The 24,561-nt window shown below is 43.0% G+C and overlaps 1 protein-coding gene across 18 annotated transcripts in view; it reads left to right on the forward strand.

Annotated features, from left to right (window-relative positions):
• PTPRK (protein tyrosine phosphatase receptor type K) overlaps positions 1 to 17,016 on the forward strand; it is a 450,255-nt gene extending 433,239 nt beyond the window's left edge. For all 18 annotated transcript variants that reach the window (XM_075339909.1, XM_075339911.1, XM_075339913.1 and 15 more), the window contains 6 exons: positions 5,550 to 5,723; positions 6,899 to 7,030; positions 8,157 to 8,282; positions 10,014 to 10,177; positions 11,907 to 12,042; positions 15,614 to 17,016. In XM_075339909.1, coding sequence (XP_075196024.1) covers positions 5,550 to 5,723; positions 6,899 to 7,030; positions 8,157 to 8,282; positions 10,014 to 10,177; positions 11,907 to 12,042; positions 15,614 to 15,667 — 786 coding nt within the window. In that variant the 3' untranslated portion in view covers positions 15,668 to 17,016. The remainder of the gene's footprint in view (positions 1 to 5,549; positions 5,724 to 6,898; positions 7,031 to 8,156; positions 8,283 to 10,013; positions 10,178 to 11,906; positions 12,043 to 15,613) is intronic.
• Positions 17,017 to 24,561: the final 7,545 nt, after the last annotated feature.

Here is a 24,561-nt window from a genome sequence, read left to right on the forward strand (position 1 = left end):
AAAAGTTACGCCTCTCGGAAGAAGGGGAGCAAAAAACAAAAACGCAAAAACGGAAAGTGCCCGGGGGCTGAAGGGGTTAAAGTGGGTGAAACAAAATGTGGTTTTACATGGAATAATGTCTTTGTTTTGTGTATATGGTTCACATGTCAGTAGTCATCCCTCTGCATGAGCTTTATAAGAGAATCTACAGACCAATAACAATAGGTCGCTTGTGACTGCAAATTGGATTTAGAGCCCCCATTAGGAGACATCAGAATAGTCAGCAGATTGCTGTACAGGGAGGGAACCTTGTGATGTTAAACTTAGTCAGCATGCTCATATATCCAGAAAGATCAATAGCCTGCACGCAAGTGGCCATTCATCGCCAGTTTATAGCAAGTGCTTTTCATTATGTTGTTTACTTCACATTTCAGTCTAGTTTTAGTCTTAGTTATTTGTTCTTCTGAGAAAGTTTTAGCTGTTTCCAGATTTTCAATAAATTATTAAAGTACATCTACATTCTAACATGTCCGAATAAGTGGAGGTATGTAAATTGTCACTTCCACAAATCACTAAGTATCCCTGTATCCTATAGATTTGCATATTTATGTACTATATTTGCAACACTTTAATTTTTTTTTTTTTACCAAAGTGTAGAAAAAAAAAAGTGTCTTTGTCAAAGCAGATATCTCTATACTAAAATCTGAAAGCGCATAGAGCGTTGTAGTAGATGGCAGGGTCTCTTAGTGGATGCCCAGCTCCTTAAAGGGATCCTGTGATCTTGAAAATATGTAATCTGCAGGCAGAACGTTATAGGAAAGGAGTAGCTGATCAGATTGATATACATTGTTATTGGAACAGTTTCAGTAAATCCTATGCCTTATTCCCGTTTTTTTTACATACGAGTCCAGTGGGTGGCCCTGTTCAGTGATTGGCAGTCTCTCCTGTTTGACTGCATAGTAGGACCGCCCACTGTACCCATGCATACAAAGACTAGTATTTTATTCATTGTTATCTCAAGTTTTAGTGAAACTTTCCCATCAAAACCTATATATCATTTTGCTCAGCTCCTCATTCTCTATACCATGCCATCCTCAGATTAGACTACATAGACAATGTGACTTGCTCCCTTAAATTGTATCTGCTCACACATCTCAAATCAAAATACCCCTTAAAAACAATTTTTATTTAGATCATTTAAAATCTCAAACCAAGTGTGACATTAGGTGAATACCTTACTACAGGTGCACAGAAAAAGGAGAATTGCTAGCCCTATAACGGTTTCTCCCTCCTGTGCCCTACCTACCAGTGGAGGTCGGCACCCTAGATAGCAAAAGGGCACCCCCACTCACCGTAGGGTCACCCTATCTAACCCTGTATGCCCCTGCCGAATAAAGTGTAGTGCCTCAAAAAGTGCCTAGTGATATATTAAAGTGCACAGTGCATAAAAAAATATATCGGCAGATACAGGGAAGGTATAGTTGTAGGGTACTTATCACTCTCCAGTTAGATAGTTATAATGGGTTAAAGGTCTGGAGCCTCTCATGGACAAGAAAACTCAGGTTTGAGGAGAGTGATAACTACCCTACAACTATACCTTCCCTGTATCTGCCAATATAGATATTTTTACGCACTGTGCACTTTAATATATCACTAGGCACTTTTTGAGGCACTGCACTTTATTTGGCAGGGGCGTATAGAGTTAGATAGGGTGAGCCTACGGTGAGTGGGGGCGCCATTATGCTATCTAGGGTGCCGACCTCCACTGGTAGGTAGGGCACAGGAGGGAGAAACAGTTATAGGGCTAGCAATTCTCCTTTTTCTGTGCACCTGTAGTAAGGTATTCACCTAATGTCACACTTGGTTTGAGATTTTAAATTAAATAAAAATTGTTTTTAAGGGGTATTTTGATTTATGACACATGCCTTTGTACCACCCCTTCTGGTAAGAGAAAGATAAGAGTTTACGTCTGTTCACACATCTCCATAATATGAAGAAAGATGGAAAAAATGAGGATGTACACCTAGAGGATTATTCCCATCTCCAAGATCCTATCCCAATATGTAGTAGGTGTAATAATAATATTAGCAAATACCTCCAAATAGAAATCTAGTATAGTTCTTCTAATTCACTATATCGCTTACCTCATGTGCAAGGCATTGTCTTAACCATGGATACCTAAGCTGCAATGCCCTGCACATGAGGTAAGAGACATGGCTTTATCAGGAAAACTATACTACATTTCTAATTAGAGATATTTGCTAATATTATTATTTTTATTATAATACCTACTACATATTGGGATTGGATCTTAGAGATGGAAATACCCCTTTAAAGCACAGCACAGCTGTGTATGTAACACTTCACCATAAACGCTCTCTTTCACTATTCACTTGCTTATTACTAGCTTAAATCCTTTCTGTTTTAAAGAACACTGCTGAATTCATCATAAGGTAATGTGTGAAGAAATAATGCTTTGCACATCTTATTATTGGCTGGGGATTGTTTCTTATATTTCTAGATCTCCTTAGTATATGATTTATATTTTAGCCAATACAACCATCCTGAAATTCTACAATGCTATGGTAAGCTTACCAGGCAATGAATGTAATACTTTATACAAAGCACAGATATTTTGTTTCCATGTAACACCTGCACAGCAACACTTAAATTGCAGCAACACATTGCTACATTGTATGTAATTTTTTCTTATCGTGTCACAGTGCAATCTATGACATACTACAACTTAGGCTATGTTCACACTTCCGTTGTTTTGCATCAGTCACAATCCGTAGCCTTGAGGAATTACGGTATCCTGCAAAATATTTTGCAGGAGTCCTGTTTTTCCCCATAGGCTTCTATTATTGACGGATTGTGACTGATGATGCTGCGTTGCATCCGCTGCGTCGCGGTCAGTCGTTTTTTAACTGACCGCCGGGCGGGAGCAACGCAGCCTGTAATGTTTTTTGAGCAGCGTGATCCGTAGGATTTCGCTGCACATGCGCTCTCTGGCTCCCCGCCCCCGTAACCAGGATAAACATCGGGTAACTAAGCAATGCGCTTTGGTTAGTTACCCGATATTTACAGTGGTTAAGGGTGCAGGGAGCGGTGTATGCTGGTAACCAAGATAAATATCGGGTAACCAAGCAAAAAGTGCTTTGCTTTTAGTTACCCGATATTTACCCTGGATCGGCTCTGCCCCCTCCCGCACTCCGCATGTGTACACACTCACACACACTCACTTGTCCCCAGCCCTGCAATCAAATCAAATCCCGCGGCACTGACGTCCTCAGTTCCACGACCCCGCACGGCTCCGCCCCCTCACGCTCCGCCCCCTCACGCTCCGCCCCCCTCACGCTCCGCCCCCCTCACGCTCCGCCCCCTCACGCTCCGCCCCCTCACGCTCCGCCCCCTCACGCTCCGCCCCCTCACGCTCCGCCCCCTCCCTCACTCCGCGCGCGCGCACACACACATACACACACACACACTTATCCCCAGCCATGCAGTCCCCACGGCACTGACGTCCTCAGCTCCGCCCCCCGAACACCGCCCCCCGCACACAACTGAGTCCGACAAAGAAATTCTTTTTTGTCACCGTTGTCATCCGTTGTACAACGTATCAGTCACATGCGTCAAGCAACGCATGTGACTGATGCAAAACAACGGAAATGTGAACTTAGCCATAGAGTTGCATATGTTACCAAATTTTGGGGATTTTCTGTCACTTGTTGGTAGTCACACGCAAACATTTGCCGTAAACTTCAATGTATGTTGCATGCGGCTTTCCTGCAATATTACTATTTTATCTACAACAAAACCAGAGCTCTAAAATTGTCGCATGACAGCATGTGAGACAGATTGCAGATCGCTACTTTTCACCAAATTGATGTTGTCTCAATTCTAAGTCGCGCAACAACACGTCGACAAGTACTCCCTGCCTTCTTCCTCTTAAAATCTACCTCTGAAAAACGATATTTTGTCCGAATCATTATTTGCGGGATTTTTTTTTTTTTACTTCCCTTTCTTTTTTTTGTCTTCTGGTATGTGTTGCTACTTATTGCAATACATTCTTTAAAATGAATGCAATTAATTTTGCACAAAGTCAGAAATGGTCTTTTTTTTATAATCTTTTAACCTTTTTGGCGATTTTTTAATTTATTTTATTTTTTTTAGCCCATAAATGCACCAAACTATGTTGTGTATATAAAATAATTTCAAGGGGACTTAGAGTACAAGTGCAACTTTTTGAAAAGTAGCAAATGCTGAATCAGGCAAAAAACATCTGGAAACCATAAACTTCTCTCACAATGATGAGCATAAATTTAAAAAATAAACATCTAAAAAAAACAGCAAAAAAGGCATTGAATCAATCGTAAATCGGGCCTGGACTATGTTATATATGTGGAGAACTATATATTTTACATAGGTATATGTTTCTGTATATGTTCTGTTCTGCATGGCTCCTTTGCAGAGATATTTACGTTTGTTGCTTTTGGAGCACAGTAAGTGAAATCTCTGCTTTTAGTTCAACTGTGAGTCTCTTCTGGGGCATTCTCTTTTCACCTCTCCCTCTCTGTGATTAGCAAAGTCTGGGAGCGAGAGTTGAACACTCTCGCTCCCAGAAAAAAATAGAGAAATGCTCAGTTGCACTGCCAGCAGAGATTTCACATACTGCCCTCCAGTAGCAATAAATGGCAATATCTTTACATTGGAGAAATGAAGCACAAAACTGAAGAGTGGCAAAATTGGGAGAGCTCTCGAATTCTTTCATGGAATTTAACTATATTTTTATGCAAGTGACAGGTCCTCATATAGTAAAGGAAGATAAAATACCTGCTATAATAAAGACATGGTCTCATTTTATAATTACCTGCTTAGATTTTGTCTATACTGTAAGCAAATTGGATATATCGATATCCCTATATATGCAAGGGAAGAGTGTATCGATGAGCTATGCATGCAAGTCTTCACATCGGTCTCTTAGCTTTTCCACTTGGTTAATTCCAGTTTAAATCAATTTAGTAGACACCAGAATTCTTCCTATGTTTTCCAGAACATCAGTCGCTCCATTTTTGGTTCACGTCTCCTAATAAGGCCTATTTCTGGCTGTAGTACAACTTTGTGCATCTGAGAATGAGCGGAAAGGTTGTATACAGCTCCTGCCCCAAAAAATATATAATTGTGAGTGTTCTTCTATAAAAACATAATTTATTTATAGATTAAAAATTTCATAAAAAAATCAGAAACACTGGCCTACGCGTTTCAAGCGTTAAACACTCTTAATCATAGCAAATATTACTAGAATAATAACGGTATATACACCAATCTAGTGTGAAAATTCCTACAATTAAAACAAACTCATAAATAAAATTTGTCAAATTGTAAGTTTTTCCTTTTGAGAATTAGTATATCCTGCCGTACTTGTTTGTAACCCCTTTGTTTTATGTTTTACAGTCCTTTACTGCTAACGTGAAGCTGTTATTAATGCTATAGAAATGAAAGCTCATTTTCCTGTCCCAATAATCACTCAGGGGCCAATACTTTGTCTCTAATGAATCTCTCTCCTGCAGACTCTGAATTCTGTGACCCCAAGATTACAGGCCGAAGACTGCAGTATAGCCTGCTTACCAAGGAACCATGACAAGAACCGCTTCATGGACCTGCTGCCGCCTGACAGATGTCTGCCTTTCTTAATTACCATAGATGGGGAGAGCAGCAATTACATCAATGCAGCCCTGGTGGATGTAAGGAGACCTCTCTGTGTGATGTGTGTAGAGGACAGGAATGGAGCCTGATACGCTGTGATTGATGGCTCAGTGCTGAGACATACTCCAAAACAAATCGGAAACTAATGGGCAGTAATTAAAGCCCTGTTGTCGTTCTCTGAAATTAAATTCCCATGAAGCAATGGCGAGTTGTTTGTCATTTTCAGGGTTCACCTCTAGTGGGAACGGTGCTGTCACATGGTCCATTTATTTCCACTGTAGCTATTAATGTAGAGCTTAGTAGCATTCAAGGTTATCAAGGCAGTCTACAGATCTGGTTGAACCTCAAAGGTCATTGTGCTGGGTGACAAGCGTTCACTTCTTCCCAGATGTCATTTAGACGTAATATGCCTCAACTCTGTTTCTCACGCGCATCGCTCTGAGATTTCTTACACATCTGCTCGCTTCAGGAGCCGAATATCACTTCTAGAGAACAAGCTCAATGAACCAAGCTGTTCTCTTAATGCTGATTGCTCGATGCACAGCGTAAAGAGGGGGACGAAAGTGATGTGTAATTACGGAGAAAGGTACAAGCAACATGGTTTTTAATAACAAGTCGAAAATGTAAAGTAAGAAAGCTACCTTCCTATAACGAGCCGTAATTGGCGAACTCCACATCAGCATGTGTCCTTGTTTGCATGTCATGGAACTGCGGTATGGCTTGTTTTGCGATGTTTACTCAATTCCAGTTCACCGATTCTTCACGCTGAATAATTAATGGATACATTAAGTTGTAAATGGAGACTTTAATGAACTACATTAGGCTGAGCATTTTTGTGCTATTTGTTTCATTTAGCATAATTGTTTAAGTGACGCTCGATGTGATGAAATGCATCGGGGAACATAGTGCTGGATGTGTGCAATGCATCAGGCTAGGATCATTTCCTTGCCACAATGACTGACCTAATGTGCTGTGATTTTAGGGTATCACTGTCACTGGCTCGGAATATCTTTCCTATATGGATCTGTGTAAAAATCTTCTCATCCTTTAAGAAAGCTTGGAACCTAGCATGAAACTCGTATATAGCTAGAACTGGAGCGTCCAAATATAAAGCTGTTGCTCTTCTTCCCTTACTGGCAGACTGTCCATCTTTCTGCACTTTGTCTTTTTTTGCTAAATGCATGTCTTGATCTTTGTTTTTTCTCTTTGACAGAGCTACAGACAGCCAGCTGCCTTCATCGTCACACAGCATCCCTTGCCAAACACTGTGAAGGATTTCTGGAGATTAGTATATGACTACGGATGCTCGTCCTTAGTAATGCTGAATGAAGTGGACTTGACACAGGTCATTTTGCTGTCTGTTTTTGAGGCATAGGCTACACGGCGATATATGTCACATGACACTCAAATTGGCATGTTGGTTTGTGACATCACATTTATTGATTTCCTATGGTATCACGCTGTGACCTGCTGCAATTTGGTACTACAAATATGTCAGAATTGTGACTAGTCATTCTTCTTATGTGCCATGAACTTCAGTGCAAGTTACATGCAACGTATCTGCCATTTGGATTTACAGCAAAATCACAGCTATAGGATAGTTGCATTGAAGTACTTGGTCGGATGACTTGTCTGACAATTGCTGTCGCTGTGTAGCCCCAGTTTTAGGGTATATACACACGTTAAAGAGGACCAACCACCGGGAGTTTCATATATAAATTAAAGTCAGTGCTATACTGGCACTAGGATGGTTAATGTAAGCCTATTTTTAGTTGTGAGATCGGATGTACACTTTCTGAAATACAGGCAAGTGAAGTTTGTGAAATGCACTGTTATTTGTTGATTGGTGCCATGAAATATCTAATAGGTGGGTCGCGGTTTGCTAGTTATTCCCGCCCCTGCCTGTTCCTTCCTTCCCCTTCCTCTGTTATTACAAGGGGAAGAGAGAGGGAAGCAGGACAGGGGGGAGGAAGGCCAGGCAGCAGATGGGCGGGAATAACTAGCACAACCCGACCCACCTATTATATATTCTGCTGCACCGATCCATCAAATAACAGTGCATTTCACAAACTTTACTTTCCTGTATTTCACAAACTATACATCCGCTCTCACATCTAAAGGTATGTATAGAATCAGCATGATAGTGCCAGTATAGCACTGGCTTTAGTTTATATGAAAAGCCTAGTGGGTGGTCCTCTTTATGTATTTGTAGCAGAACTTTCTGCAGCATTTATTGACAGCAAAAACACTGAAAGACTTGACATCCAGCAGATTTAAATCTACAAGAAAAGAATAAGAATAAGAATAAGAAATGTATGCGTGAGAGTTATGATCTCATTCACTTTGCCGAAATTCTTCACATTTTGTGACAAAACTGATCAGTAAAAAACGCAAAATGTTCACAGATCAGTTTATGTTGTGTAAAATGGGCTGTCCTCAAATTATAACAAGGTATGAATTGTGACCCACAGGGCTGTCCACAATATTGGCCGGAGGAGGGAATGCTGCGGTATGGCCCAATCCAAGTGGAATGCATGTCGTGCTCGATGGACTGCGATGTCATCAGCCGAATCTTCAGAATATGCAATCTAACACGGGTAGCTAAGAAAAATACATTACATTTTCTATGTCTGTGTGTTGCATCAATTCATTTTGCATTTCAGCATTCACTTATTACTTTTAGATGCATTTAGAATCATGCTGCCGTTACTTTAAGGGAAATCCGATTTCCATGCACTGACATTCAGGCAAGGTTGCCAACCGTCCATACAATTCTGAACCGTGTAAAAATGAAGAACTTTTGTTTTCCCAATGTCCGGACTTTGCTCCATTTTTGACTCTGTGCTCTTGATCAGAGACTGATGTAGCCAAGTAAAGATTTGTGCAGCAGATGGTCTCTTCTGTCAAAACTCTGTCCCCAGGAAGGCTTCAATAACAACCATCACAGCCCACTTCAGTAGGAGAATTGGATTTGCACTAGACAGTTCTTAAATGGTTAAATTGCAAAGTGTAAACAAGCAACTTTGCAATTGATCTCTATTAACCCCTTCAGCCCCGGGGCACTTTCCGTTTTTGTTTTTTGCTCCCCTTCTTCCGAGAGCCGTAACTTTTTTATTTTTCCGTCAATCTTGCCATATGAGGGCTTGTTTTTTGTGGGACAAGTTGTACTTTTAAATTAAAGCATACGTTTTACCATATGGTGTACTGGAAAACAGCAAAAAAATTCCAAGTGTGGAAAAACTGCAAAAAAAGTGTGATGGCACAATAGTTTTTGGGATGTTTTATTCACGGTGTTCACTATATTGTAAAAGTGATGTGTGGGTATGATGCCTGATCGGTGCGAGTTTGTAGACACCAAACATGTATAGGTTTACTTGTATCTAAGGGGTTAAAAAAAATTCACAAGTTTGTCCAATAAAAGTGGCGCACGTTTTGCGCCATTTTCCGAAACACGTAGCGTTCTCATTTTTTGGGACCTATGGCTCAGTGATGGCTTATTTTTTGCGTCTCAAGCTGTCGTTTCTATTGGTACCATTTTTGCGCAGATGCTACGTTTTTATCGCCTGTTATTGCATTTTGCGTAAAACTTGCGGCAACCAAAAAACGTAATTTTGTCGTTTGGAATTTTTTTGCCACTACGCCGTTTACCAATCAGATTAATTGATTTTATATTTTGCTAGATCGGGCATTTCTGAATGCAGCGATACCAAATATGTGTATATTTATTTATTTTTTAACACTTTAATTTTCAATGGTGGTAAAGGGGGGTGATTTGAACTTTTAGGGTTTTTTTTTTTTAAACTTTTTTTTTTTTTATTTTACTAGTCCCCCTAGGGGGCTATAGCGATCAGCAATCCGATCGCTCTTATCTATCTGCTGATCACAGTTATACAGCTGTAAACAGCAGATTCAGTCACTTTCTGTTTCTCTCTGCTCGCGGCCGAGGGAAAACGAAAGTGAAACTTCATAGCTGCAGGCGTCATCACATTGTGCTACGATGGCAATCACGCACGTGACTTCTGGTGGGGGCCGGCGGTAAGTAAAAAAACATGGCCGCGCGCATATAGATCTTGCTGACAGACTTTGGCAGCGAGATTTAAGGGGTTAATGGCCGTGGGTGGAAGCGATTCCCGCCCCTGCTGCTGAAGTGGTGCTGTAAGTTAATGATTTTACAAGCCATACCAACATGGCACTTTGACATGACACTGATCAGTAGATTAGTTTCAACGAGGAGACACATTTTTAGCAGCAGAATGTAACAGCAACATGAATGTTTGTGAGAGCTGGTTGACTAAAACATTAATTATCATGTTCTTTTCTTTGGACAGCCTCAAGAAGGGTATCTGATGGTACAGCAGTTCCAGTACTTAGGATGGGCGGCTCATAGAGAGGTGCCAAATTCCAAAAGATCTTTCTTAAAATTGATTTTGCAAGTTGAGAAATGGCAAGAGGAATGTGATGAAGGGGAAGGACGCACCATTATTCACTGCCTGTGAGTTAACCACTAATGGCCATCATTTATTGTTACTCTGTCACTCTGAGCTCTCTAATGGATGTCCTTATTGACTTGGCCTGTAGATCTGATACATGCGGAAATGTGTGAAATGAGCATCTCATAATGTATCTGCTTTATTTTTTGGTAACTTTAATTTGCCTTCATGATATACAGGTAGGAATAGAGAGCTGCTCTCCATCTTTCAAAAGATTAGAAACATCTGAAAACCAAGAACAAAGCTTGTTATATATTTTGTTACTAGCTAAATACATAAAACCTACATAAACATGCTGGGTTGTTTTTGTTTTTTTTTTTTACGTTGACCTTTTAGTAACCACTGACATGAGAACATTGGGGCAGTCAACTATTGTAAATCTAATTTGGGTGTAATTCTTGTTTAGTAAAGATAAACAAATATATTTAAGTAGAATTCAATTGAACATGAATAATATAAAAAAAAGTGTTTACAAAAATAAAATCTAGATTTTGGCAGTTTACTTCCGCACAGATTCAGCAAAACTTTGGCTGCCTGCCACCATGTTTCTGAACAATTAGAAGCCACCAAATGGTTTAAAATATAGAAAATTAATACCTACCACTTCTTTGGCTCTCCGCTACCTGACATTGACTTGTCCAGTCCTCACTGCATCTTCTAATTGCTGCCATGAGCGCTGAATCCCTGTGCCTCTAGACACTGGGGCACGACTTTTGGCTCTGAGGAGGCCAGGAAGGTTCTGCGCTAGCACTCTTCAGGCCACTTTACACACAGTGACATTGCTAGCGATGACGATGCCGATCGTACCCGCCCCCGTCGTTTGTGCGTCATGGGAAAATCGCTGCCCGTGGCGCACAATATCGTTAGTCCCTGTCACATGTACTTACCTGCCTAGCGACGTCACTTTGGCCGGCGAACTGCCTCTTTTCTAAGGGGGCAGTTCGTGCAGCGTCACTGCGACGTCACACGGCGGGCGGCCAATAGAAGAGGAGGGGCGGAGAGCAGCCGAAGGAAAGACACACCCATCTCGTTGCCGGAGGACGCAGGTACGGTGGTGTTCGTCGTTCCTGGGGTGTCACACATAGCGATGTGTGCTGCCTCAGGAATGATGAACAACCTGCGTCCTGCACCAGCAACGATATTTGGGATTTGAACAACGTGTCAACGATTAGGTGAGTATTTTTTGATCGTTATCGGTCGTTTGTACGTTTCACACGCAACGACGTCGCTAACGAGGCTGGATATGCGTCACGAATTCCGTGACCCCAATAAGATCTCGTTAGTGATGTCGTTGCGTGTAAAGTCCCCTTTAAGGTCATGGCGTTTCGGTGTGCACCGTGACCATGAGCACAGAATTGCCATGGGCACACATGGCAGCGATCACAAGATGTGACAAGGACTGGATGGGTGACAGCGAGGAGTGGAAGGGACGGAGCTGTGAGCGATAAGGTGAATATAATTATTTTTTACTTTTTTATGCTCTGGGGTCCGCCGAGACACCAGGGAATAATAAAGGACATTCAATTCTTGGGGAATAATTTACCAGCGAATCAAATTTGAGTAAAATCCACATGAACAGGTGAATTTAAATTTTACCTGATCAGTTTATCTCTGTTGTTTTGATTTTTATTTATTTTTTTATTGTAGCTACTTGCATAATTTAGCTACATTGACTGTCTTCTATATGTAAATAGTGCCATAAATAACACCTTTCTCTCTTTTTCGGTCAAGAAATGGTGGAGGACGAAGCGGTGTGTTCTGCGCCATCAGTATTGTGTGCGAAATGATCAAGAGACAAAACGTGGTGGACGTTTTCCATGCTGTGAAAACACTACGCAACAGCAAGCCAAATATGGTGGAGACTCCAGTGAGTACTATGTGGAGGGGTGGGTTATCAGCGGTAGCATCTGTTGACAGATGGATGTATGTTGCAACTACCAGTAAATATAAGATATTCTCCAAAAGAAGAATTTTTCCATCCATACATCGGGTTAGTTTTTATTAGTTTGATTGCTGCATATGCCATTATTAGTGATGGGCGGGCAGTACAGCACTCGAAATGATGAGTGAACACTACGATGCCCAAGTGCTCTTTACTGGAGTTGAGCAGATCAGATGCTAGGATAAGCGTAACTAGTATAAAGCAAGTCAAAGATTGGCCAGTTTGGCAATCTACCCACATACAGCCAACTGTAACATTCATTTCATGGGGGAAGTTTTTTTTTTGTTTTATTTTTTACACACTACATCCGCAAACGTTGTTCTTACCCCCAGTGAGAGCCATTCAGAAACTGCAAATGTCTCTCACTGAGGTGCCAGCTGCCATCATGCAGTGAAGCAAGCCTATGCTTTGTGTTCAATGTTTTATGACCAACACATTAGAGCACCCCGATGCTTGGCTGAACACCGCGGGAGTACCCGAGCACCCCAATGGTCGAATGAGTGGCGAGCATGCTTGCTCATCGTTGACCTTCATTGTCTTCTAAAATACAGTATGGAAGTGTCATATATATTAGTATATAAGTGTGTGTGTGTATGTGTGTGTGTGTATATATATATATATATATATATATATATATATATATATATATATATATACATATTGTATATATATACAATATATATATATATATATATACAATATTGTATTGTATACAATATGTATACAATATGTACACATATTGTGTACATATTGTATACATATTCATACAAATGAACCGGACATTTCTTTAGTCCGGTTCATTTGGCGAATACTCCTATAACCATACAAAGCAGCAAAAATCTTCTGTAGAGCCATTTTTAGAATGGCAAAGCACATTTCTGCCCTGTGTGTTCCAGCGTAACATTTTCTGTTTGCTTAATAAGGTTCATCAACTCATAATGATCTAGTGTTTGCAGAGAAAGTAACTGGCCCCTGGGATCTCCTGCATATATCACTGTGCTAAGGGAACAATGGAAACAGCGCAAATTATGGAAATCCTGCTAAGCAAACATTCCTCAAATGAGCTGTGTAGTTAATGAGAAATAATGTTTGTTTGGATAATTGTTTTCTAATTATTTTTTCTTCCTTGCCCATATTTATTTTTTTCCCATTTCTTCGTTCCTTTATTCTTTTATTATTTTTTTTTATGTGATGCATGGCTGTTTTTTAGGGATGTGAAACATAAAATAGAACTTGTTTGACTTTTAATAATCCTGTACCTACAAAGGAATCGGTCTTAATTGCATTTTGCAAACATCATAGTTTTACTTTCATCTCTCCAATTCTGCAAAATGTACTGTGAAATTGCTTATATGTAAATCGGCTGTGGAAGAAATTAGTTACCATATATTAACAATAATTATAACAAGTCGCTTGGTGAACTTAAGGGGTTGCTCTCACTATAGTGTAGTGGACTAAGAATAATGAAGGCATTAGCACTGTGGACCCTGTGCAAATTGCCATTTAGATTTTGGTGCACCATTGTTTTTGCTAAGCTTTTGTTCATCACCTGCATATATTTGTATCTGCACTCCACGTTTTGTCACAAATTGTTCTCCAGTCTTCACCACAAATTGACAGTTTAGTAAAGCTGTTTTTGACCACAAGCTTTGTACAGCTAAGACACATTTGTCAAGTGATCGCCCTGTAAACCCTACATGGCAGAAAGCCACATCATAAAACTAATTTGCTGTAAAATGCGTGGATCACAGAGTAACAGACTGTGAAAAATCCACCTTTAATCACAATTTATCAGATAGATTATTGCATGCACCCTAATGCCAAGCTATGTCATTTCTATGTATTTACCACGTCTGTTAAACAACTTCATTGCCCATAGTAGTAAACCTGATTTATCCCCAGAAACTCCTGAATCCAGGAGTTAGAAATAACTGCACCAGTGTAAAAACAGTGTGCCTGCTGAAGACCAGGTACTAACTCATTTTTATTATGCCGCCTGGCTATGAAGTCAAAGCTAATGTGATTTACACATACAGTTTCAATATAAAAAAAATATGGCTTTCCATTTCCAACACACGCTCGAGCACATTTTTCTAAGAAATATCCCCAGATACAGAAAATGTGAAGAACATAGTTGTATCATTTAGAGCCAACTCTCATGGCACAATTTCCTTAAATGGCGCCCACACTAGCCACATTGGTTATCGATTTTCTTCCTTTTCATTATATTGTATGTTAACCTTTCTTCTTAAACTTGGGTCCTTCTTTAACCAGTTTAACTGGGCCATATTCCCCTGTTGCTGCACGGGCACATTTTAGGGTTTATCGTACATGCACTTATAACACTTCTAAAATCTTTCCTCCAGATATTCAAGTAATTTTTACTTCCTCTCATTGTGCTACATCATTTTTATTGTGTCTGTAATTTTTATATGCTTTTCTAATATATATAATTTGTAAGTAAAAATAGGAAATATGTATTTTTCACTTTTATTTACTTTTTTCTTTTCTTCTATCATCATAGAGAACAGCTTAAAATATTTTAAATTATGTTCCCCTTCTTGTAGATATTCTTATGTATTGGTCATTTATTTGATGGGTACGGGATCAGAAACAGCAAATCAGACTGGCAGTATCTATCTAGCTATCTCCTATCTCTCTCTCTCATCTCTCTCTCTTATCTCTCTCTCATCTCTCTATCTCTTTATCTCTCTATCTATCTGTCTATCTCATACTGTATTTAGTCAACTATCCCCTTGTTATAGAGCAGTGGAAGGGGGCTAGAATTAGCTGCTGCATTCCTGTATCTCCTTGTTAGTGATGAGTGAACACTACCATTCTCGGGTGATCAGTACTCGTAATGAATAGGGCTTGGATGGGCGCGATTCGAGCACCCAAGTATAATGGAAGTTAATGGGGGCTCCAGCATTTTTCCAGACAATTTCCAGGAAGAATACTCGAGTCCTTCATTGACTTCCAAAATACTCGGGTGCTCTAGTAGCGCCCATCCGAGCATTAACTGTTTGTTACAAGTACCGATCACCCGAGCATGGTAGTGTTCACTCATCAGTACTCAACAAAAAATCATAAAAATTAGCACTTGATAAAAAATACCATTTCTCTGGAACCGTGTTGTGAATTTAAGATATATTAAATAAAAAAAAAAGAGAGAAAAATAAATAAAAAACTGATTACTTGGGAAAAGCGGAAGTATAACAAGAGCGAAAACTGGCCAATTTGGACCTGGTTGCCAGCTCACTATAACCCACCTAGCTATACAAATTGCTATAACCCTGTAGCCTGTAATTTATAGATACTGTATATTTCTAACACACAGTCATGATTATTTTATCGAGCCTGAAACTTAGAATTTTTATGAATGAATAAGCTTGGATGACTTTTCTTATTGGCTCACTGTAGCCTCCTAACATTAGAGCGATGACAGATTTTGTGACTATCCTTTGGTTTTTACTAACCATTATCCTTCATTTCACAGGAACAGTACCGCTTCTGCTACGATGTTTCATTGGAATACCTGGAATCGTCATAGTTGGATGTGCCAAGTTGGGACAAATGTCACTCCAGCTCTGCAGTGGGGGATTTTTACATGGGACCTTTTAAGTTTTAAACCAAGCAAACAAACAAATAAAAAAAAAAAAAAAAAAAAAGCTAAAGGAAAAAAAGTATTTTTCTTATGACTTTCTGTATGTTCATACAAAGGACATGAGCTGTTTATATGACTGTAGAGACAGTATTGATGAATTTCGTGCCACATGATCACCTTCTGGAACCGAGAAGTGGACAGTCTCTCCAGGATTTGTATGTATTTTGTATATGCAGCCGCCTCACAAGCCAACTCTCGAGCCAATATGTTGCATGTCTCTATGTACAATGTGGCAATTTCTCTTTTTTTTTAAATACAATTTGTTTAAAATGATTAACCAAGAAGTGCAGATTTGACGGTAAACTCCTGTAACTCTCTACACATTTCAAGCTTCATGGAACTGTACTTGGCTTAATATTTTTTGTACATTTCTGCCTGGATCGATCCATATATATTATTTTAAAGAATTCCCAAACATAAGCCAAAGAATCAATTGTAAATATGTCAATATGGAGAAGCACACTCTGTATTTATTGCTTATTTACATTCCTTTATTTTGACGGCTGAAGAAACAATCATTTTTCCTGAGGAAAGCTTTTTTTGCTGAAAACGATGGCGGTTTATTTTTGTATGTAACGAGTGTAAGTAAAAGGAATCTGTTTTCTGCATTAACCCGAGAGCAATGTTTTAAAGATGTTTTTGTTGTATTTCATTCTGGTGAACGCAGGTTATGTGAATTTGTTTGGTTCTGGACCTTCTTTAATAACAGGACCAAAGTGATATGCAGTTTTCCACCAAGATATTAGTAACCATGGATCAATTATTCATACACCATGTGGGAAATCTTCGCTTACAGTTTGGAGATCTGAGTCCCAGGCCACTTGTTAGGAACGCTGAGTTACTGTAAAGGGAGGAGAAGGCAACATTGTGGTCTAGGGCCTGAGAACATTTGATTAGCACATTGTAAGAAAATGTGTCTTGATGTTTACAAAGATGTAAGCTTTGGGCTCTCGGCAAAGTAAATTGAAATAAATGAATACCATATTCCAGGCGTGTCACTTGTCCTATGATTCCCGGAAAAAAAAAATAATGTTCAAATTATGATTTATGCTAGCAATTTGTGCTCGCTTTTTATGACCTTTTTCTTTGTATTTTTATATCTTTTTTATGTCTTCATTGCAGTCCGTTTCTCAAAATGTTACCATCTGCCGCAGGTATATTTTATATAATGTGTTGTATATTATCGATTACAATCATGCAAGCATCCAGTGCCAATAAAGGTTTTTTCCCCTGTTTCTATGAATGTATACCCTAGTTTTTTGGTGTACATGATTAGTTTTTATTTAGAATGATCTTTAAGTCTTTATGATAACTGACTACATTCTAGCCTTCTCCCACAATTAATAAGTAATATTAGCAAACGCCAAGCATTCCTCGGTATTGCGATTAAAAGGACTCTTGTCAGCATAGAATGACTGTGCAAACCAACCACAGGCGCTTGGTGTACCCTTGGAGTGGACAAATAGTTAAATGCACCTTCACACCTACATATTTTTTTTTTCTATCTCCACCCAACTACCCTCTTTTTTTATTTACACCTATAGTTTTATAGAGTAGAGAAGGGCTGAGATAAATGGAAAACAAATAGGTGCAAAGGAGCACTAAGGGTGCACTGATCACCTGTGCATGTTTGAACAGTCATTCTGTGTGAACAGGCTCCCTTATTCCTCAAATACTCATGAACACACAAAACCAGTAACACTGAAAACAACTATCTCTGGGAGGCCTACTTGTGTGAACAACAGCCATAGCAATTTCTTGGTCACTTCATTGTGGAATACATGAACCATTAATTAGTCTTCTGCCACCTGGAGGTTGACACAAATATAATACATCTTACAACAAAAAAGTTGGCTCCTTCACAGTAGACATACCTCACCTGCTATCTATCAGACCTCCACAGTTATCAAAAAAAACAAACAACTCATTTGAATTAAAAACCTCAATTTTTTTCACTCAACAATAAAATATTGGTTCAATAGCCTAGGTGGTCTTTAGCAAACTGAAGTGGTCAGCAATGTTCTTTTTGGAGAACATTGACTTTTCTTTTTGTAGTCCTGCACACCATTGTTGTTCAGTGTACTTCTGATGGAGAACTCCTTAACATTAGATGATGAAAGAGAGGCCTTTTGTTGCTTAGAGGTTACCTTGGGTTCCCATGTGATCTCATTGCTTTTATAACTTGTAGTTATCGTCGTTAGTCGATCACTGCTTTACATAATCTGTCTGACTGTGGATTAGTAGAGTCTAAATACTTGAGATGGTTATGTATTTTTTTCAAGCCTGATGAGCATCAACAACTCTTCTTCTGAGTTAAAGATAAGACTTTAATAGACTTGTGTTATTTAAAACAGGCCACCTAGGTACACATGGTTTGTAATTCTATTGAAAGCCACTTTAGATGTTGATATACACTTGATGGTTAAAGTGCATTTCACTTGCAGATAGCATTAATATTTTCTGTAGGGCAATTTTACCATCTAGATGGAACAATATAGAGCACAGTGGTTGAGCATTATTATGGGGGCCACTTAAAGGAGCACTGTTTTTGTGCCACACAACAGGTCCAATCTTAAGGAAACGTACAGCAGCAGAAAGCTCAGCATTGGAGTGGTGATATCGATATTGGTCTTTGTATAGACATTTATTTTCGTTAACAGCTCAGTCATCTGCTTAGGTTCCCATCTACCCATGATTAGGGTGCACCAAAGTAGTTGTAGACATACCGTATTTTTCGGACTATAAGACGCACCGGACCAGAAGACGCACCCTGGTTTTAGAGGATTTTAAGCAAAAAATGTGGTCATGACACTGTTATGGGGCAAGGATCTGCTGCTGACACTGTTATGGGGGTAATGTCCCCAAATTCTCTACTAAGGTACCCCATCCTGGTAATGATCCTCCTGCCTTGTTTATGATCCCCATCCTTGTATATTTGTCCCTCATCCTGCTATAGCCCCCATCCTGCTATATACCCCCATCCTGGTATATACCCCCATCCTGCTCATATACCCCCATCCTGCTCATATACCCCCATCCTGCTCATATACCCCCATCCTGCTCATATACCCCCATCCTGCTCATAATATACCCCCATCCTGCTGTATACCCCCATCCTGCTATATGGTTTGTATCCTATGGCACAGAAAAAAAATAAACGTTTATACTCACCTTTCCTCACTCCCTGCAGCATTGATCATCTTCCTCTGTGTGTCAGCAGCAGCGCCGCTGACCTGTGTGGAGCCATTCCCCTGCAGCATCGCGATGTCTTCCTGTCTGAATGCCCGCTGATGTGTGTGGAGCCATGTGTGCACAGCGATGATGTTATCGCTGTGCTTACCGCTCTCTACACAGATCAGCTGGCCGGCAGACAGGAGGACATCGCAGTGCTGCAGGGATCAGTAGCCGGTGAGTATACTGTACTTATTCACTGCCCCCCCCCCCGCGCTGATGATGATCCGCGGGGGGCAGTGAATACAGCCGCACATAATCACTCCAGGCTGTAGTTGCCAGGGGTGATCACGCGGGCTGGCTCTTTACTATGCGTGCACCCCCCGCCAATCATCCCGCCCACCTGTCAGCGCTGGCTTCAGCGCTGAAAGATGATGGGCGGGGAATGAATACATATGAAATGAGCGGTCTCACGTGGTCACGGCAGGCGCTGCTACAGGCTGCTCGTGCCGCCGATGACGCACTCCACCACAGTACCCTCATTCCCCGCAGCCCTACATTCAGACTATAAGACGCACCCCCCACTTTCCCCCAACATTTGGGGGGAAAAAAAGTGTGACTTATAGTCTGAAAAATATGCTAGTTACCTGGTTAGGCCTCCATTCAGATGTTTTGGTTTTCCCTGTGCTGAACTCCTAGCTATGCCTCTGGTTATAATATCTCTTCATTTTATTTTTCCAATGTGTATATCTTTTTAATGGATTAAAAATAAAATCATGATTTTATCTCCAATTGGATCAGAAATCCAGACCCTTTTTTCCTTGAACTTACATCTATAAACGCTGGGTGGTGGCATGGACTCGAGCTTTGTCTATTCGAAACAGAGTTGAACTGATGTTATTTCCCTCTATTTCTTCGGCGCTCCATTGGGAGACCCAGACGATTGGGTGTATAGCACTGCCCTCCGGAGGCCACACAAAGCAATTACACTAAAAAGTGTAAGGCCCCTCCCCTTCTGGCTATACACCCCCAGTGGGATCACTGGCTCACCAGTTTTCTGCTTTGTGCGAAGGAGGTCAGACATCCACGCATAGCTCCACTGTTTAGTCAGCAGTAGCTGCTGACTCTATCGGATGGAAGAAAAGAGAGCCCATATAGGGCCCCCAGCATGCTCCCTTCTCACCCCACTTGCGGTTTGTAAGGTTGAGGTACCCATTGCGGGTACGGAGGCTGGAGCCCACATGCTGCTTTCCTTCCCCATCCCCCTGAGGGGCTCTGTGGAAGTGGGATCTTACCGGCCCCCGAACCCTGAGGCCGAGCTCCATCCACAGACCCAGAGACCCTGCTGGAGGAGCTGAGTACAGTCAGGGACAAGGCCCTGCAACGTTCAGGTACTCTGTGTCCCCGCACAGACAGGCCACGCACACTCCAGGCTTGCTGGGTGTGCTAGTGCGCCGGGGGCACTAGCGCTGCGCGCTCGGGTTAGAGTCACTGCAGCTTAGCTGAGTGATTTTTGTCTTGGGAACTACCGCGCCGGCCGCTCCAGGAGCGGCGGCGCCGCTGGGACTTGTAGTGCGCTGGGGACTCGCGCTGCCCGCGCTTTTACGGCGGCAGCGCTCATAAATCTAGTCCCCGGCTTTTGCGGCCTAGTTACGGTTCGTTCCCGCCCCCACCCTGTCAATCAGGGAAAGGGAGAGACGCTGTGCAATAGGCAGCGCCGAGGGCTGGAGCCTTATTTACATGCTCCAGCCCTCTCACTGGGCACAGTGGGGACGCAAGTTTCCCGCTCTTGGTCTCAACACGCCCAGGGCCCGCCCCTCTCCACAGGACGCCGGCAGCCATTCCTGCATGCAGTCTGGCTGGAGAACGGACACAGGCTCTGGGGGACTCAGACAAGGGACTCTGGCGACCACACACCCGCGTTTATGCGGGCGGTAAGCTGCACATAAGTGCTGGCCCCACTAGTGCCACAGTGTTATTTGGTGCATTTTTTCTCTGTACCATATATATTTATATTGCACTGTACAGTCGCTTCTTGGCTTATACCCTCATTGCTCTGAGGAGACAACAACATGTCATCCGCAAAACGCAAGGGTGCCAAGGCACAGGCGGTACGCACTGCTTGTGCCGCATGTGGGGCTAATCTACCGGCAGGTTCCAATGACCCCCATTGTGTGCAATGTTCAATCCCTGTGCCACTTCGTCAGCCAGAGTCTATGGTAGTAGTGGCCCAGGCAGAGACGCCTGTGAACCCTGCCCCGGTGACGGGGACAGAATTTGCAGTTTTTGCTGATAAGATGTCTGTGACTATGACAAAAATCCTGGAAACCTTGCAGTCCAGGCCAGTTTCTCAGACCATGGACACTGCTGTGTCTATGCTCCCCGGTCCCCCTCAGTTGGAACTAATCCGTACTTCAAGGGGGTCCCAGGCATCACAGGCTGAAGACTCTGACTCGGATGACAGTCCCAGGCAGCCTAAGCGGGCTCGCTGGGAAAGACCCTCGCCGTCATCACACTGGTCAGGGTCTCAGCGAGACGAGGCTCTGTATGAGGAGACAGAGGTGGGTGATCAGGAATCTACTCCTGACACCGCTCTCAATCTAGATACCCCTGATGGTGACGCTATGGTAAATGACCTTATAGCGGCCATCAATAGACTGTTGGATATTTCTCCCCCAGCCCCTTCTGCTGAGGAGGCAGCTGCACAGCAGGAGAAGTTCCAGTTCCGGTATCCTAAGCGTAAATTGAGTACTTTTCTGGACCACTCTGACTTCAGAGAATCAGTCCAGAAACATCATGCTTATCCAGATAAGCGTTTCTCCAAACGTCTTAAGGATACACGTTATCCCTTTCCCCCTGACGTGGTCAAACGCTGGACCCAGTGTCCAAAGGTGGACCCCCCAATCTCCAGGCTTGCGGCTAGGTCCTTAGTTGCAGTGGAAGATGGGGCTTCACTTAAAGATGCCAATGACAGACAGATGGACCTTTGGTTAAAGTCTGTCTATGAAGCTATCGGCGCGTCGTTTGCTCCAGCATTCGCGGCCGTGTGGGCACTCCAAGCTATTTCAGCTGGCCTGGCACAAGTGGACTCTATCATACGTCCAGCAGTGCCGCGAGTAGCGTCCCTAACTTCGCAAATGTCTGCGTTTGCGACTTACGCTATCAACGCTGTCCTGGACTCTACGAGCCGTACCTCAATGGCGTCTGCCAACTCTGTGGTTTTGCGCAGAGCCTTGTGGTTAAAGGAATGGAAAGCAGATTCTGCTTCCAAGAAATGTTTAACCAGCTTGCCACTATCTGGAGACAGACTGTTTGGTGAGCAATTGGCTGAGATCATTAAACAGTCCAAGGGTAAGGACTCCTCCTTACCCCAGCCCAGATCGAGCAAACCTCAACAGAGGAAGTGGCAGTCGAGGTTTCGGTCCTTTCGAGGCTCCAGCAAGACCCAATTCTCCTCGTCCAAAGGGACTCAGAAGGAGCAAAGGAGCTCAGATTCCTGGCGGGCTCATTCACGCCCCAAGAAAACAACCGGAGGAACCGCTTCCAAGGCGGCTGCCTCATGACTTTCGGCCTCATCCCTCCGCATCCTCGGTCGGTGGCAGGCTCTCCCGCTTTTGCGACATTTGGCTGCCACAGGTCAAAGACCGGTGGGTAGCAGACATTTTGTCTCACGGGTACAGGATAGAATTCAGTTCTCATCCTCCGCCTCGGTTCTTCAGAACCTCCCCACATCCCGACCGAGCAAATGCCCTTCTGCAGGCGGTGTGCTCACTAAGAGCAGAAGGAGTGGTGATCCCTGTTCCTCTGCAGGAACAAGGGCAAGGTTTTTACTCCAATCTCTTCGTGGTTCCAAAAAAGGACGGCTCGTTCCGTCCTGTTCTGGACCTAAAGCTGCTCAACAAGCATGTGAACGCCAGGCGGTTCCGGATGGAATCCCTCCGCTCTGTCATTGCCTCAATGTCTCAAGGAGATTTCCTTGCATCAATAGACATCAAAGATGCTTATCTCCACGTGCCGATTGCTACAGAGCACCAACGTTTCCTACGTTTCGTGATAGGAGACGACCATCTCCAGTTCGTAGCTCTGCCATTTGGTCTGGCGACAGCCCCACGGGTTTTCACCAAGGTCATGGCGGCAGTGGTAGCAGTCTTGCATTCTCAGGGACACTCGGTGATCCCTTACTTGGACGATCTACTTGTCAAAGCACCCTCTCAAGAGGCATGCCAACACAGCCTGAATGTTGCGCTGGAGACTCTCCAGACTTTCGGGTGGATCATCAACTTTTCAAAGTCAAACCTGGCACCGACTCAATCACTAACGTATCTTGGCATGGAGTTTCATACTCTCTCAGCGATAGTGAAGCTTCCGCTGGACAAGCAGCGGTCACTACAGACAGGGGTGCAGTCTCTCCTTCAGGGTCAGTCGCACCCCTTAAGGCGCCTCATGCACTTCCTAGGGAAGATGGTGGCAGCAATGGAGGCAGTCCCGTTCGCGCAGTTTCATCTGCGTCCACTTCAATGGGACATTCTCCGCCAATGGGACGGGAAGACAACTTCCCTAGACAGGAAAGTCTCCCTTTCTCAGACGGCCAAGGATTCTCTGCTATGGTGGCTTCTTCCCACCTCATTATCGCAGGGAAGATCATTCCTGCCCCCATCCTGGGCAGTGGTCACGACAGACGCGAGTCTGTCAGGGTGGGGAGCAGTTTTTCTCCACCACAGGGCTCAAGGGACGTGGACTCAGCAGGAACCCACCCTTCAGATCAATGTTCTGGAGATCAGGGCAGTGTATCTTGCCCTATTAGCCTTCCAGCAGTGGCTGGAAGGAAAACAGATCCGAATTCAGTCGGACAACTCCACAGCGGTGGCATACATCAACCACCAAGGAGGGACACGCAGTCGGCAAGCCTTCCAGGAAGTCAGGCGGATTCTGATGTGGGTAGAGGAAAGAGCATCCACCATATCAGCAGTTCACATCCCGGGCGTAGAAAACTGGGAAGCAGACTTCCTCAGTCGCCAGGGCTTGGACGCAGGGGAATGGTCCCTTCACCCGGACGTGTTTCAGGAAATCTGCCGCCGCTGGGGTGTGCCGGACGTCGACCTAATGGCGTCTCGGCACAACAACAAGGTCCCGACCTTCATAGCGCGGTCTCGCGATCGAAGAGCTCTGGCGGCAGACGCCTTAGTGCAAGATTGGTCGCAGTTCCGGCTCCCTTATGTGTTTCCACCTCTGGCACTCTTGCCCAGAGTGTTACGCAAGATCAGATCCGATTGCGGCCGCGTCATACTCGTCGCCCCAGACTGGCCGAGGAGGTCGTGGTACCCGGATCTGTGGCATCTCACGGTCGGCCAACCGTGGGCACTACCAGACCGTCCAGACTTACTGTCCCAAGGGCCGTTTTTCCATCGGAATTCTGCGGCCCTGAACCTGACTGTGTGGCCATTGAGTCCTGGATCCTAGCGTCTTCAGGATTATCCCAAGGGGTCGTGGCCACCATGAGACAGGCTAGGAAGTCCACTTCTGCTAAGATCTACCACAGAACGTGGAAGATTTTCTTATCCTGGTGCTCTGCACAAGGAGTATCTCCCTGGCCATTCGCGTTACCTGTT

The sequence above is a fragment of the Anomaloglossus baeobatrachus genome, chromosome 3, assembly GCF_048569485.1.
Source record: "Anomaloglossus baeobatrachus isolate aAnoBae1 chromosome 3, aAnoBae1.hap1, whole genome shotgun sequence".
NCBI classification, from domain to species: domain Eukaryota; kingdom Metazoa; phylum Chordata; class Amphibia; order Anura; family Aromobatidae; genus Anomaloglossus; species Anomaloglossus baeobatrachus.